Below are 15,881 nucleotides of genomic sequence, written 5' to 3'. Positions count from 1 at the left end.
CTAAAACCTTGCGCTCCCGTATGCTTTCTTATGCGCTCCCGTATGTAATTCATTTCAATGAGCCGACCGGAGTGAAACGTTCGGTTGGCTCATTTTTGCGCTGTATGAGCTTTTTCCCCGGACCTAAAAAACTGTGGTCAACCACGGTTTTAGGTCCGGTTGTAAAAGCGCATACGGCGCAAAAATGAGCCAACCGGACCGAATGTTTCACTCCGGCCGGCTCATTGAAAATGAATTACATACGGGAGCGCATACGGAAGTGCAAGGTTTTAGCTCCCCCCTGACGTACGCGCTCCCTTATGGGAGAAAACGTGATGTGAACCAGCCCTTACTTTTTCCCATACGTTTCCATATGTTTTTTTTGCCATACGGTTTTCTTTACAAAAACTGATTGAAAACAGTATGGCAAAAACGTGGTGTGAACCCATGTTGGTGTTTTCCCACAAGGGTGCCTCCAGCTGTTGCAAAACAACAACTCCTAGTATGCCCAAACAGCCTTCTAATATTCTCCATTGAAACATTTTATTTTATTTTAATAGAAATCGTGGCTTATAAAAAAAACAGCACATACCATACAGAACACAATCTTGTCTGGCTACAGCATTGTTTCCCAACCAGAGTGCCTCCAGCTGTTGCAAAACTACAACTCCCAGCATGCCCGGACAGCCAACGGCTGTCTGGGCATGCTGAGAGTTGTAGTTTTGCAACAGCTGGAGGCAGCCTGGTTGGGAAACACTGGGCTACAGCATCATCTTTGTCCCAGATGAAGCACAGTAAGTGAAGGTAGAATAGACATTCTGATAACACGAATCAGGGGGCACCATGTTGACTTTCTTCCTGTCCTCTAGGGGTTTGCCTTGGGTTACAAAGTACCAAGTAAGTGCACATACAGTACAAATACAGTTCATAAAGCAGCTACAGGATCTTGTAGCTTATATAAAGTTTTCCACAAGTTTCATCATTCTCTAGCTGATACATTCATTCTCTGTTTTCTTATGGAACTCATTAGTCTTCAGCAAACCTTTACCCGCACTTCTTAACTTCTGACATTGTTTTTGATGAAGGAAAACTTTTCCATCCTAGAAAAGTATAAATGCACGTCAGCACTCATTAAATGTCAGATCTCCCGGTATTGTAATAATGACATATACCACCAGGCAGGAGCTGACGGGGGCCGATAACAGCTGCGGACGTTCAGGCGGTGTTGGTTTCAATCAGTAACGGCAATCCGCAGAGCTGCAGGCAATCGTTCCAGAGAGGGGAGACAGGACGGGGTTAAAAGGCCCGATGATAAAATTAGTCACTTGCTATAATCATCACTTTCTGGAGCGGCCACAGGCGGACGTTAGCCAACATCCCAATCTTTGCTCACAGTCTGGTCGATTTCCTTCTGCCCCCTGTTTCCTGACCACTGACAGCCTTCAAACACCACTGATCAAACACGATGTATGCCAGCACCAGGCTGTTATACCACACATTACACTGGGATTACTAAAACGTCAATGGCTTCCATGGATTTCTGCATCTTACATTAAGAATTTCTGCATCCCCCCCCCCCCCCCAAAAAAAAAAAAAAAATCTCTTTAAATTAAATTAGGAACAAGATGAAATCATACAGTATGTGGTTCCAATTCTGTCCAATAATGCATCATTCATACAACGAGCTGCACATAAAGAAATGGCTTTATATGGATTTATACAGACCTGGAATATGGGGGGGGGGGAATCAGGAGTAAATATAAGAACTTGTCGTCTTCCATCTGGTTGTTAAAAATTCTGCTCAGTGGTTTCTTATTTTAGCTGTTTCTGGGAAAGCTTAACCATTATGGCCACCACGGCAGATCCCATCGCCCAGCTATCCTTGAGTCATAAAACAAGGAAGATTTGCTATTAGGGATCTGAGGAACACATGGGCGATGTCCTGACTGAACTGCTATGGGTGGCCGTATTGTTTACCCAACTTTTCCATAAACCTACGTAAAGCAAGCGACAATTCAGCCTTCTCAGATCCCTGAATGGGCAATGTAACGAACATCAGAAAAACTTTTAAAATAATGTTAAAATAATGTCATTAAAGAGTACCTGTCACCAAATAAAAATGTTAATATAGTGTTCCTTGTGTAATTAGCAGACACTTTCCCATTCACTTGCTTTTAAAATTATCAACTTAAAGGAATTATCCACCATAAGGTGATTTTAGTACGTACCTGGCAGGCAGTAATGGACATGCTTAGGAAGGATCTGCGCTTGTCTTGGGGATAAATGGCTATGTTGTGAGATTACCATAACACTGTGGCTAGCTTTTTGTGAACTTGTATTTCCTGTCTGACTTTTCTTTTTTGATTACAAATCCCACAATCCCATTTTCCTCCCTCCCACACATCAGACACCCCACCCATTGAAACATAAATGAGCTGCATCCAGCAAAAGACCTGTGGTTTTCAATCAGGGTGCCTACAGCTGTTGCAGATTGATCTCTCCCACACCAAGCGATCCCTCCACCAATTGAAGCAGACAGGCTCCCTGTCATCAGCTGACTAGTGAGTCAGGTCTCGGCCGCATTGCAACCTGGGAAAAATCTGAGACAATAGTCATTTTGTATGGTGTTAAAAATAAATATGGGGATGAAAATCACAGAAGAAATGTGAGAAAAACGTCACACACCGGTACAGACACTATATTATGAACTCTCTAACTTTACAGCCCCTGTAGATTAGTCAAATAAAAATAATTCCTGGAATACCCCTTTAAATATGTTTAAAATGTAATAGAAAAAGCGGCCACTAGGTGGCTCTGTTGTGTTCCCTGCTGCAATTAATACAGTGAGTTTGGTGTCCTCCCAGGCTGGCAGGAGACCAAACTCAGGAAGTGCTTCTCTGCACTGAACTTGCTTGACAGCTGCACAGAGCCTCACTGAAAGCTGCAAAGAGCCTCACTGAAAGCTGCATAGAGCCTCACTGAAAGCTGCATAGAGCCTCACTGAAAGCTGCATAGAGCCTCACTGAAAGCTGCATAGAGCCTCACTGGAAGCTGCATAGAGCCTCACTGAAACATGCACAGAGCCTCACTGAAAGCTGCATAGAGCCTCACTAAAACACGCACAGAGCCTCACTAAAACATACATAGAGCTTGAGGTCTTCTATTCATCACAGCACTGTAACGATGTGAGGGCGGAAGTGGTCCTTCAGCAGGCTTCAATCATGTCATGCCTGCTGGGAAACCTCCCCTTTCTCCTGCTGGGAAATTGCACTGTGTGAGCAAGAATAAAGGTATGATACACAGCTTTTTAAAGCTCTAAAAAAAAAATTTAGGGTGGGAGGAGTGTTAGGAGTAGTGAGGGAAGTTAGTTTAGAAAAGCTTATTTGGTGACAGGTACTTTACCATTAAAGAAAAAGAATCTGGTTCTCCAGCTCCCGGAGTAAAATATCCAAATATTACTAGGAACTTTATAAAAAGTAAAAGATAAAATAAAAAGTGGAACAAAATAATAATAAAAATAATAATAATAAAACCGCAAATAAAAAAGTCTTAACCATTCAGTTCTGTTTTGCAAATATGTTCTACAGCTCAGCAATACAGCTCCCAAAGAAAACTGAGGGCCCATACATTTCATCAGTATGTCCATGTCAACTAAAATAACTTCCATATTTGTTGTTCACTAATCCGTGCTCTTCTATTTCACATAATGTTTAATATGCTTTTAATCAGAACGGTTTTTGTTCCGGTCAATTTAACTGTAAATGAAGCAGATGTAACGCTGGTTTACTCTTCGATCTTAAGTTCCATGTTTAATAAAACTCAAGAAAACAGATACCCTGCAGACGGTCACATCATGCGCCGATCCCTCCATGACATAAGATACTTTGGCACAGTTTAGTCATGGGGACTTCCTTCATCTGATACGCACATCATTGTAACATCACTTTATTATTCCCTGGAGCCAATGTAGTAAATACACTAAATAGTGCAATAGTTGGTCTCATCTGCAAAAGTAGGTGGTGATTTATTATGTCTGACCGGGTCCTAGCTGTTGTTTGTAGTGCACTGAGTCCACAGAATATTTTATATTATTTAGCTATTATCTGTCTACGAGGTGTTATCATTTATGATAGTATAATGTGTGAAAGCAATGAGACGGCAGATTGTAACTACAGAAAGTTAAACAGATTTGTAAATTACTTCTATTAAAAAATCTTAATCCTTTCAGTACTTATGAGCTTCTGAATTTAAGATTGTTCTTTTCTGTCTAAGTGCTCTCTGATGACACGTGTCTCGGGAACCACCCAGTTTAGAAGAGGTTTGCTATGGGGATTTGCTTCTAAACTGGGCGGTTCCCGAGACACGTGTCATCAGAGAGCAATTAGACAGAAAAGAACAACCTTAACTTCAGAAGCTCACAAGAACTGAAAGGATTAAGATTTGTTAATAGAAGTAATTTACAAATCTGTTTAACTTTCTGGAGCCAGTTGATATATAAAACATTTTTTTTTTCCTGGAATACCCCTTTAACCTCACAAAATTATAGTGGACCTGACAGTCTAAGATGTCAGACGTCATGAAGGTAGGACACAAATGAAAAAACACGGCCCCCAAATGTCGATGCCCAGAAAACTCTTCAAATCTGTCAGGAATCGTCCAGGGTAATACATAAAGGTTTTATTTATTTAAAAATATAAATGAATAAATACACTATAAAAGGTGGCAAACAGTGGGGGAATGGCCCCACAGTGGCACCACAAATGAATAAATGCATTAAAAATAAAGCAATACGTATCAATAAAAAAATTGTTATAAACACTTGCACAGCATATACAATCAATAAATACATCAATTCAAAGCATTATATAAAAACATGTAGAAAAATCAAAATTGCAGAACATGGTTTATACTATGTAAAAATGAGGCCAGGAAAGCACATAATAAACAAACGGAGAGTCTATCAATGAAACTGTAAACACTCAACTCATCACGAATGTGTGCTTTTGCTTGTATACACCCGTGTATTCCTAACAAGTTTTTGGAGTCTTCTGAGAAGTGCCATTTGGGGCAGTGTTTGTCCATTTGTATCCAACCAGTGACTTAAGGGTCAATGAGGTTGATTACCGGTTCCAGGTCCCCATGCTATGCGGCCCTTCTCCAACATGTGTAGCCCAAGGGTGAAAGGCTTGTACATATAGGGGGAGATTTATTAAAACCTGTCCAGAGGAAAAGTTACTGAGTTGCCCATAGCAACCAATCAGATTGCTTCTTTCATTTTTGAAAAGGCCTCTGAAAAATGAAAGAAATGATCTGATTGGTTGTTTTGGAGAACTCAGCAACTTTTCCTCTGCACAGTTTTTGATAAATCTCCCCCATAGTATACATGGTAAGAGTCCAATCATAATGTGGGTTCCTACGAGATGGTATTACCAGAGGTGTGGTGCATTTTTTTTTGCTCTTTTCTTTCATTCATTCCAACCAGACTATACAAGACTCTAGGTCACCCTCCAACCATAGGACAAGAATATAGGTGGAAACTTGTTCTGAAAAATGCAATTTTTGCACAGATGTGCTAGGGTCGACATGGATACCCTGATACATGTGGACATCATCCACAAATAAACCACTAGGATCGCGTCTGCCATTGGAGGTATGTTGGGCCAACCACATACACATTCGATTGTCTACTGGTCCCCTCCAAATGGGCCTACTTTTTCCCTTTGTTTTTACACAGAGTATGTTCTACCATGGAGCAATAATAAGAAATAGCAGAACTTACCTCTGGCAGAATTGCTTTAAATACTGGAGCATCCATCAAGGTGATCTGGCTCTGCAAACCAACATAGAGTGAAGTGAAAAACGGAAAAGCAAAAATAATAGACAACTGCTTTATTTCATATATGACAGACCCTTCTGGAGTTAATAAAAATTATTTTAGTCACTAAAACATATTATTCTATGAATAAACTTTGGCCCAGATTTATCAAACTGTGTTAGAGAAATAGAGGGTTTTCCCACAATGACCAATCACAGCTCAGCTTTCACTTTACCAGAGTTTGTTAGCTGAGCTGTGATTGGCTGCGGTGGAAAAATCCCTTTATTTTCTCTCACACAGTTTGATAAATCTGGGGCATTATTTCTATAAGGTGCAACTGATCATCAGAGAAAGCTATATGGGATGTGCACATGAAACACGCTCTGCCCATGTAATTCTTCTCCCCAAGATCTTCGATCAAGCACAGAATTTATATATAAAATACATTACTGGGTCTATAGTATTAAGTAGACAGTGCAAAGCATATAATATTTATTAATAATAATACTACTAATAATAAACTCCTATAAGAGACTTTACTATCCCTTCAGGGCAGCACAGTGACTTAGCACTGTTTCCGTGCAGCCCAGGTGTCCTAGGTTCAAATTTAAGTGTTTGTATGTTCTTCCCCTGTCTACATGGGTTTCCTCCAGGTTCTCCAGTTTTCTGCAACACTCCAAAATATACCGATAGGTGAATTTACATTGTGAGCCCCAGTGGGAAAATGGACCAATTTGAGTGATGGCAAGCTATTTTCAGTGCTGCAGGATATGTTGGAGCTTAATAAATATCATTATTATTATACTATTTATTAGAACAGTCCTTAACCCCTTAAGGACGCAGGACGTAAATGTACTTCCTGGTGAGGTGGTACTTAACGCACCAGGACGTACATTTACGTCCTGTGCATAACCGCGGGCATCGGAGCGATGCCCGTGTTATGCGCAGCTGATCCCGGCTGCTGATCGCAGCCAGGGACCCGCCGGCAATGGCAGACGCCCGCGTTCTCGCGGGCGTCCGCCATTAACCCCTCAGGTGCCGGGATCAATACAGATCCCGGCATCTGCGGCAGTTCGCGATTTAAATGAACGATCGGATCGCCCGCAGCGCTGCTGCGGGGATCCGATCATTCATAACGCCGCACGGAGGTCCCCTCTCCTTCCTCCGTCCGGCTCCCGGCGTCTCCTGCTCTGGTCTGTGATCGAGCAGACCAGAGCAGGAGATGACCGATAATACTGATCTGTTCTATGTCCTATACATAGAACAGATCAGTATTAGCAATCATGATATTGCTATGAATAGTCCCCTATGGGGACTATTCAAGTGTAAAAAAAAAATAAAAAAAATGTAAAAGTAAAAGTAAAAAAAAAGTGAAAAATCCCCTCCCCCAATAAAAAAGTAAAACGTCCGTTTTTTCCTATTTTACCCCCAAAAAGCGTAAAAAACATTTTTTATAGACATATTTGGTATCGCCGCGTGCGTAAATGTCCGAACTATTAAAATTAAATGTTAATGATCCTGTACAGTGAACAGCGTGAAAAAAAAAAAAAAAAAAGTCCCAAATTCCTACTTTTTTAATACATTTTATTAAAAAAAAATTATAAAAAATGTATTAAAAGTTTTTTATATGCAAATGTGGTATCAAAAAAAAATTACAGATCATGGCGCAAAAAATGAGCCCCCATACCGCCACTTATACGGAAAAATAAAAAAGTTAGAGGTCATCAAAATAAAGGGATTATAAACGTACTAATTTGGTTAAAAAGTTTGTGATTTTTTTTAAGCGCAACAATAATATAAAAATATATAATAATGGGTATCATTTTAATCGTATTGACCCTCAGAATAAAGAACACATGTCATTTTTACCATAAATTGTACGGCGTGAAAACAAAACCTTCCAAAATTAGCAAAATTGCGTTTTTCGTTTTAATTTCCCCACAAAAATAGTGTTTTTTGGTTGCGCCATACATTTTATGATATAATGAGTGATGTCATTACAAAGGATAACTGGTCGCGCAAAAAACAAGCCCTCATACTAGTCTGTGGATGAAAATATAAAAGAGTTATGATTTTTAGAAGGCGAGGAGGAAAAAATGAAAACGTAAAAATTAAATTGTCTGAGTCCTTAAGGCCAAAATGGGCTGAGTCCTTAAAGGGGAACTCTGATGGAAATAATTTTTTTAAATGAACTGGTGCCAGAAAGTTGAACAGATTTGTAAATGACTTCTATTAAAAAATCTTTATCCTTCCAGTACTTTTTAGCAGCTGTATGCTACAGAGGAAATTCTTTGCTTTTTGAATTTCTTTTTTGTCTTGTCCACAGTGCTCTCTGCTGACACTTGATGCCCGAATCATGAACTGTCCAGAGCAGGAGAAAACTCCCCATAGGAAACATATGCTGCTCTGGACAGTTCCTGACACAGACAGAGGCGTAAGCAGAGAGCACTGTGGACAAGACAAAAAAGAAATTCAAAAAGCAAAGAATTTCCTCTGTAGCATACAGCTGCTAATAAGTACTGGAAGGATAAAGATTTTTAAATAGAAGTAATTTACAAATCTGTTTAACTTTCTGGCACCAGTTCCTTTAAAAAAAAAAAAAAAAAAAAAGGTTTTCCACCAGAGTACCCCTTTAAGTCATAAGCTGGTCACAGTCTGTCCATTGCTGGAGCCCCCTGGAGCCAGTAATAATGTCATCTGCAGGGAAATACTAGCAGCAGGGGCTCAAGATGCCTGCAGCACCTCCACATGGAAAAAGAAAGATGGCAAGATTTATCTCGCTGCAGAAGATGGGCTCCATAATCTTAAAATAAAATACAGTGCTTATCTGAGTGCTTCGCCTGGGCCTTTTTAGTGCCATTGGGGTATGAACACGCAGACTGACCATTCAAACTTTTAGTATGTGAAAACTTTTTTATTCAATTTTTTTGTGACAGGGACACTTTAAGACAATATCCCAGATTTATCAAAGTGTGTGAGAGAAAAAGCGGAGAGATTTTCCCACAGCAACCAATCACAGCTCAGCTTTCTTATCTTAACGAGCTCTGGTAAAGTGAAAGCTGAGCTGTGATTGGTTGTTATAGGCAAAATCTCTCCAGTTTTTCTCTTACACATTTTGATAAATCAGGGCCAATGAATGTTTCAATGACAAAATGTGCAGCAGAAATGCAAGGCATACTCGTGGATTTTTTCCATGAATTTCATTACATTTCACTGTGCATTTTCTGTGGTTTTGGACGTACATCCACCCCAATTAATGGAGCTTATCCACACACTGACCTCCCTGTATGTTTTCTGCATGTATTCCTAATTTAAAAAAAAAAAAAAAAAAAATCCATAGACCAGTGTTTCCCAACCAGGGTGCCTCCAGTTGTTACAAAACTACAACTCCCAGTATGCCTGGACAGCCGAAGGCTGTCCAGGCATGCTGGGAGTTGTAGTTTTGCAACAGCTGGAGGCACCCTGGTTGGGAAACACTGCCATAGACCAATGTAATAAAATACAGCTCATCATGTGTTACTTACTGCAAACTCCTCAGGAGTCACTTTCAACACATCGAACACCACAGCATCATAGCTCTTATTGGCATAGTCCGAACTATGCCCATCCAGAGAGTCCGAGCTGCTACTCCCCTAAAAACAGAAATATGACATTGTAAATGCAGTGTGCTCCTAATATAGAAGTCATTAAATATACATTTCTCCTCCACATAGTAATAATATGTTAGTTTACAGACAGTTCTAACTCTATCATACCTTTAAAGGGTTAAGATCTAGAAACCAGTGAATTCATAAAGAATTCATTCTTTTTTTCCTTTGTTAATGCACCTACAGTATTTGTTTCCATGTTGCATAACTAAGATTGCATGTTCTTCTATTTTTTATTCCATTTGTTAAATTGCCAAATTATTCTCCCATTACCTACAGTTGGAAGGAATTATGTTTATAGTTCATCTCTCGGAATTCAAACTTAAAAGACCATTATGGGGCTCTCAGAGAGTATATAATAAACGTCACAATACAGAGACCAGATCTCAGGGGTGGAGGCTATAGGTATTTATACACATGCCTATATATATAGAGCATGTACATTATATAGGGGCACACCATGAAGCTGCTATGGGGCCCTTGGAGACAGGGGGCCCCAGACCAGATCATTCTATTTGGTAAGAACCTGTGCAGGGATCCCAGGTCCCAAAAATAAGAACATGGGGAATTAACACAAGAATTATATACAGGGTACTAACAACTTGGAACTCATATGAGATCTAGTTTATTGTATTGCAATTCTTCTATAATACATATAACGTTTTGGTTACTTTGACCGCCATCAGATACTTGGATTGCTGAAAGGCAGAAGAGATTAGGAGGAAGAAAATGCTACAGGAAACCTGTAATTGTCTGCATAAGGATTACCGTATATACAAAATATGGGCTACACAAGCATGAAGGTGTCAAATCCCAGGTGGTTAGAGGTGTTGTAGCTTAAATGGCACCTGTCATATAAAAAATAAAAAAACTTTTGATATGTCAGAGACATATGAAAAGTTTTATTGGTTGGGTCTGAGTGTTCAGACTCTGACCGATCACAGAAAGAGCAGGGAATAGTCCACTCCTGCCTCTTTCTCTACCAGCTTCGTGCCATGTGACCTGGGCAGACTTACAATGTAAGTCTATAAAGCCATTTAGGTCTCTCTCCCCACTTGTTGTTGTCATCGGTCAGGCTATAAACACTCAGACCCAGATCGATAAAAACTTTAAATGGGCACTGTCACCAACTTTTTTTTTTTTTGATATGTTGTAGTATTTATGTACTACAACATATCTATAATATAGTTTCATTATTTTTTTTTTTTTATTAACATGGTGTATTTTACATTTGAAAAACCGGCCACTAGGGGTCTCCCTCCTAGTGGCCGGCAGCAGCCTGACGTGACTTCACAGCTGAATTCGGACCGATGCCGGCCGGGCAATCGGTCCTAATTCATTCAGGCTGCGCTCGCTCCCTGCCAGTCAATCAGACAGGTGGGAGTGAGTGATGTGAACGCCGGGGCTGCGCTCATTGGCTGCCTGGCCTCGCAGCTGCCTCATTGGCTGCCTGGCCTCGCAGCTGCCTACCCCCGGCATGTACAGTCTGGAGGCAGCACAGCACTGAATCTCAGTGCTGCTCTGATGCTCCAGGACTGTACATGTCCTGTACGGGTAAGTGAGATCTTATTTCACTTACCCATACTTTGTTTCGGTCCCGGGTCTCGGCTGTGAGCATGGCAGTTGGGCGATACTCCTATACTCCTCCTCCCTGGATAACACTACACTGCTAAACAGGGAGGAGACCCCGGAGCAGCCTGCCATGCGATTCGCTGATCATCTATGCGCGCTCCCAATAGGCACGCAGCATAGATGAAGTGAGGGCTGAAGTCGGCGCCCAGCAGGCGTCAGTGAGGTCGCGCCTGCTGGGGAAGTCGGCTTCCGGCAGAGCTAGGGAGTAGAGCAGAAGAAGAGACATTTATAAGGTAGCAAACATTTTTTTAAAGGCAGGGAGGTATTTAGGGATAGTTTAGCAATAGGTAGGGACAGAAAAGAGAAAAAAAACTACAGATGGTGGGAGCTACTCTCTAAAGATGTAAAAAAAAAATTCAAATCAACAGTTATACAGATTTGTAACTTCTATTTGAAAATCTTAATCCTTCCAGTACTTACTAGCTGCTGTATGCTCCAGAGGAAGGTGTGTAGTTCTTTCCAGTCTGACCACAGTGCTCTCTGCTGCCATCTCTGTCAAAGTCAGGAACTGTCAAAAGTTGGTTTGCTCCTACTCTGGACAGTTCCTGACATGAACAGAGGTGGCAAAAGAGAGCACTGTGGCCAGACTGGAAAGAACTACACAACTTCCTCTGGAGAAAACATCAGATGATAAATACTTGAATGATTAAAATTTTTATGTAGAAGGGATTTACAAATCTGTATAAAACTTTCTGGTACCAGTTGATTTGAAAACATTTGTTTTCCACCAGAGTACCCCTGTAAACCAACACCAGAAAAGGGCCCCATTTTATTATTTGTTATGGGATTCCTTCACTGCACTGTAAACCCTAAACTTTAAATGCAAAAAAACAGAGCAGTCCCTGTAGCCCCTTAAGAGCCTCGGCCCCTAAGAACACCCTCTGTCTGGCTCTGCAAATTCTGCCAAGTAACATAGGTAATTGAACGGCCACTGAAGTGTTTTGCACAGCTGGGTGGTGGTATCCCATGCAGAAGCTAGAATGGCAGCCATGTTGGTAAACAACTATGAAATAGCCGAGGACCAAAGTTTGCAGATGTGGTAGGGGTTCTTGCAGTTTTACCGGAGCCCTAAGCTGATGGGAAATTCCCATCCCAGACGTGGACATCTATAAAAGACGTCCTTCTCAGCCCTTGCCACATCTGACCCGATAGTTTGAACTGCACATTTTTATTTCTTCAAAGAAAAAAATAATTCCCAAAGGCTTTTCTAGACCGGGAACGTCTGAGTCGTAAACCATCAAATTTACTGGAATTTACATTAGGGCACTTGGTAAACCCCACCGCTGGTCAACAACATTAAACTGTTGTAGGTCGAATGTGGGCAGGAATGTAAATCGAAGCCTTTACACAGTCATGCAACATTAATCTGTAGACTGACTGGCCTGAAAAATGAAGCCTCTGTACACAACACAGAGAGACGGAAAGGTGATTAAATATACAGTAACCCAAATGATATGTACCAAGGAGAGATGATTGAAACTTTATAAGGCATATATACATCTATAACCTTGCATCACAGTCTCCCTCCAGTGAATATGCCGGCCATTGCCAAACAGTGTACAGTAAAGTAATGCATTGTTACATTGTGCCAGACCCCCAGCTTGTGGCTACTGGCAAATTATACGGCTCTGAGGACAGATTTACACAACTTTGTGGGTGTCACTAGAACATTCATCTTTCTGATGCTTTGCCCTGTATTAAAAGAGAAGGCATATTCAGAGTCAATAGTGAGAGTTCTGTGTCCGAAAAGGAAAAAAATAAAAAAAATAAAAAGGATTTTGCAACATATCTTCGAATGTGATTCCAAAATAATCTCACCACTCAGACACCGGTGTTAGGTAATGTGAAGTAATGGAAGAAGCACCGTATGCATGCATAGTCCTTGAGAGCCATCTGTTTATTTCATTGTTTCATTGCTGTTAATTGGTCATGTGATCACCAGCTAGACACACAGACAATCACAATGCTTAAAGTGTCAAAGAAGTGGTCAGATCATCACCTATCACATCGCTTCTACATCGCTCCCCTGAAGCTCTTCAGTATCTGTATACTGCTGCTATCTCTATGGGATCAGGCTATATAGTAGTTAAACCTCTCCTCTCAAGTTCTCTATCCATACTGCTGCTCCTTTCTCGATGGGAACAGGATATATAGTATATATACACCTCCCAGACAGCTCTATCTGTATACTGCTATTCTTTAACGGACTGATCCTATAGCTGCTTCTTAAAAGTGCCACATCAATCACTGGATAAGGTGATTATTAGATGTAGCAGTGGTGAAACTAGCTGTTGGGTGAATACAAGTTCGTGCTCACATTAAGTAGATTTCTTAGCTGCAGGCTTTTCTGTAAAATCTGTAAAAGAGTTACATGCTGTAACGGCTGGTGGTGGGGATCCACTATACCTGTTGTGGACGATGGCGTGAGCCGTACCAGGGAGCAGAGGCTAAGGAGCCGCTGGTTTTCATAAAAGCCCGCCGCAAAGCGGGATGGACTTGCTGTGCCAGGGGGCTCCTAGGTCGCTAACCCTGGCATGACTTGTCGACAAAAGCTGCTGAGGAGATGCGTGGCACAAAAGTAATGAGAAGGAGTCATAGTGAAGGACAGGCAGAAGGTCAGGACTGGCAGCACTGTAGCAAGGTCAGGTCACGTAGCAAGAGGTCAGAGGGCAGGTGGCACAGGAGCAAGGTTAGGATTTAGCAACGGGGTCAGATACACGGCAAGGCAAGACACAAACAGTATGCTTTCTCTTAGGCTGAATGGCACAAAGATCAAGCAAGGGTCAAGAGGAAGTGCAGGGTTAAATAAGGTAAGGACCAGACAAGCACCAATCAATGGAAAATCACAGGAAGCCAGCACGCACACCCTAGGAGGTGTGGATGAACATGCCGGCGGCCATGGACAGCGGAGGGGATAGAGACGCGGGGAGGTGAGTGATGGCCCAGCTTTCGCATGAGAGCGCGCCCCGCGATGCGAACCGCAGCAGAGCCAGCACAAGAGGACAGGGCAGGCGTGCGCTCGTGGCCAGCGCATCTGGCCGCAGTGCTACTCGTAACACAAGCATTGCGAAGTGTGAAATCTCTGTGACATACCAGGCATGTTGTGGGTATAAAAATCTACATTTTGCCCTACAATCTGCTGTGTGAGACTGGAGCAACATTTAAACCCATATACAAAGTGTGGGTCTTTGTTAAGTTTATATAAATGCTATTGGCATAAACCTTAAAGATGCCCTGAAAAGGAGGCTGGACTGATCACCTATCTACTGGAATAGGGTCCATCAGTTTTTTAGTCCATACATTTGCCTCCCTCTGGAGCAAGTAGGGCGGTCCTATTTGTGGAGTTGGTTTTGATATCTCTGTGACTAGTCAAAAGTACACTTCATCTCTCCATGATCACTTCGATGTTAGCAGAACATCCCATCAGATAGAAAGTTTCGGGGCTGAATGGGATTAGATTTTTTGAAGTCAATTATTTTAGTTCACGGTACACAGACAGCAGAAAGTATTATTCAGCCTTGTTCAATATAAAAAACATTTTTGAACACCCCTGAAATAGAGAACATAATATCAGAAGTTTCTAACCTCTGCATACTATATATCTGAGAATGGTTGGGAGATCTTCAAACATATCATAAAATAAAATTTCCAACCCATGAAGCCGCTACGTTATGGTCGACTCCACAGACACCAATTGATTTTACTTTAATAAAAGACCTCTGCTCCCGTGAACAGTAATAGATGGCTTTTGGTAATAATTGAAGACTTGGGCTGTTGTTTTTGGCCTGACCCGTAAACCCCTTTTCAATACTGAAGTCTTTAATATTCATCAGGTTTTGGTATGTTGCTTGTATCTTGCCAAAGACGAGGAGGCAACAAAATTACGAGTCTATGGAAAAATGATCATTTCACAGGCTCCCCTGACCTGACCACAAACTTTGGCTCAGAACTGTAACCTCTAACAAATCCCTCATTACATTGTCAAAAGGATCTTTTAAGAATTATCTTTAAGAAACCAAAAGTTTCCAGCTAACTAACACTGAACAATTCCAACCACATCCAGTAGAAGTAAAAGCGATTAAAAATCGGGTAAAACTCCGCTGGTCAGGCAAATACTACAAGGTAAATTTCATGTGGAAAAACACCAAAGCATGTTTCAAGCCAAAACCAATGCCCTAGGCTACTTTCACATAGGACAGGTAATGTTGCGGAATTGCGCAATGAAAATTTACAGCGAATTAGAGTACTAGTGTCATGAATTAGATTTTAGGAAATCTTCCATAGGTGTAAAAAAAAAAAATTTTTTTTTAAATACTACACTATTTATCTGAATTAGGGAAGTTAAAACGGTGGATTTGCTGCAGGAACGCTGCAGGTACACAGCAAACTCTAAAATGGTGTTTTTTGAAGGAGTTTTTCAGAAATAAATAAAAAAATTTATATATATATATATATATATATATATATATATATACACACACATACACATATACAGCCTGGTAGGGATGCAAAGTAATTAAATACTGCAAACTCATCTTGCACTGTCCAGCATTGGTGCTCCATCAAATTGATGTAAATGTTTTTTTTTTTTGCACAATATATTTGTATTTCTTAATTAAATAAGCGGATCGTATACAACTTTCTCCTCTTCTTAGCATGATCAGTATTGAGAATGGGTCATGACGGATGGATGGTAAGCGGATCCACCTGGAACACCTCTTCAGATGCAGATCACAGATCAGGTGCAAACAGATGTGAACAAATGCAAATAAAAACCAATTGAACTCAATGGGGCTTAAACAGATCAG

At 41.0% G+C, this 15,881-nt stretch overlaps 1 protein-coding gene across 7 annotated transcripts in view; it reads right to left on the bottom strand.

The window, feature by feature from the left end:
* RALGPS1 (Ral GEF with PH domain and SH3 binding motif 1) overlaps positions 1-15,881 on the bottom strand; it is a 409,196-nt gene that overhangs the window by 321,364 nt on the left and 71,951 nt on the right. For all 7 annotated transcript variants that reach the window (XM_056538115.1, XM_056538117.1, XM_056538118.1 and 4 more), the window contains exons 4-5: positions 9,319-9,426; positions 5,759-5,809 (exon numbers count right to left, since the gene is read on the bottom strand). In XM_056538115.1, coding sequence (XP_056394090.1) covers positions 5,759-5,809; positions 9,319-9,426 — 159 coding nt within the window. The remainder of the gene's footprint in view (positions 1-5,758; positions 5,810-9,318; positions 9,427-15,881) is intronic.

Source organism: Hyla sarda, chromosome 9 (genome assembly GCF_029499605.1).
Source record: "Hyla sarda isolate aHylSar1 chromosome 9, aHylSar1.hap1, whole genome shotgun sequence".
Taxonomy (NCBI): Eukaryota; Metazoa; Chordata; class Amphibia; order Anura; family Hylidae; genus Hyla; species Hyla sarda.
This window is presented reverse-complemented; position numbering and strand designations above follow the sequence as displayed.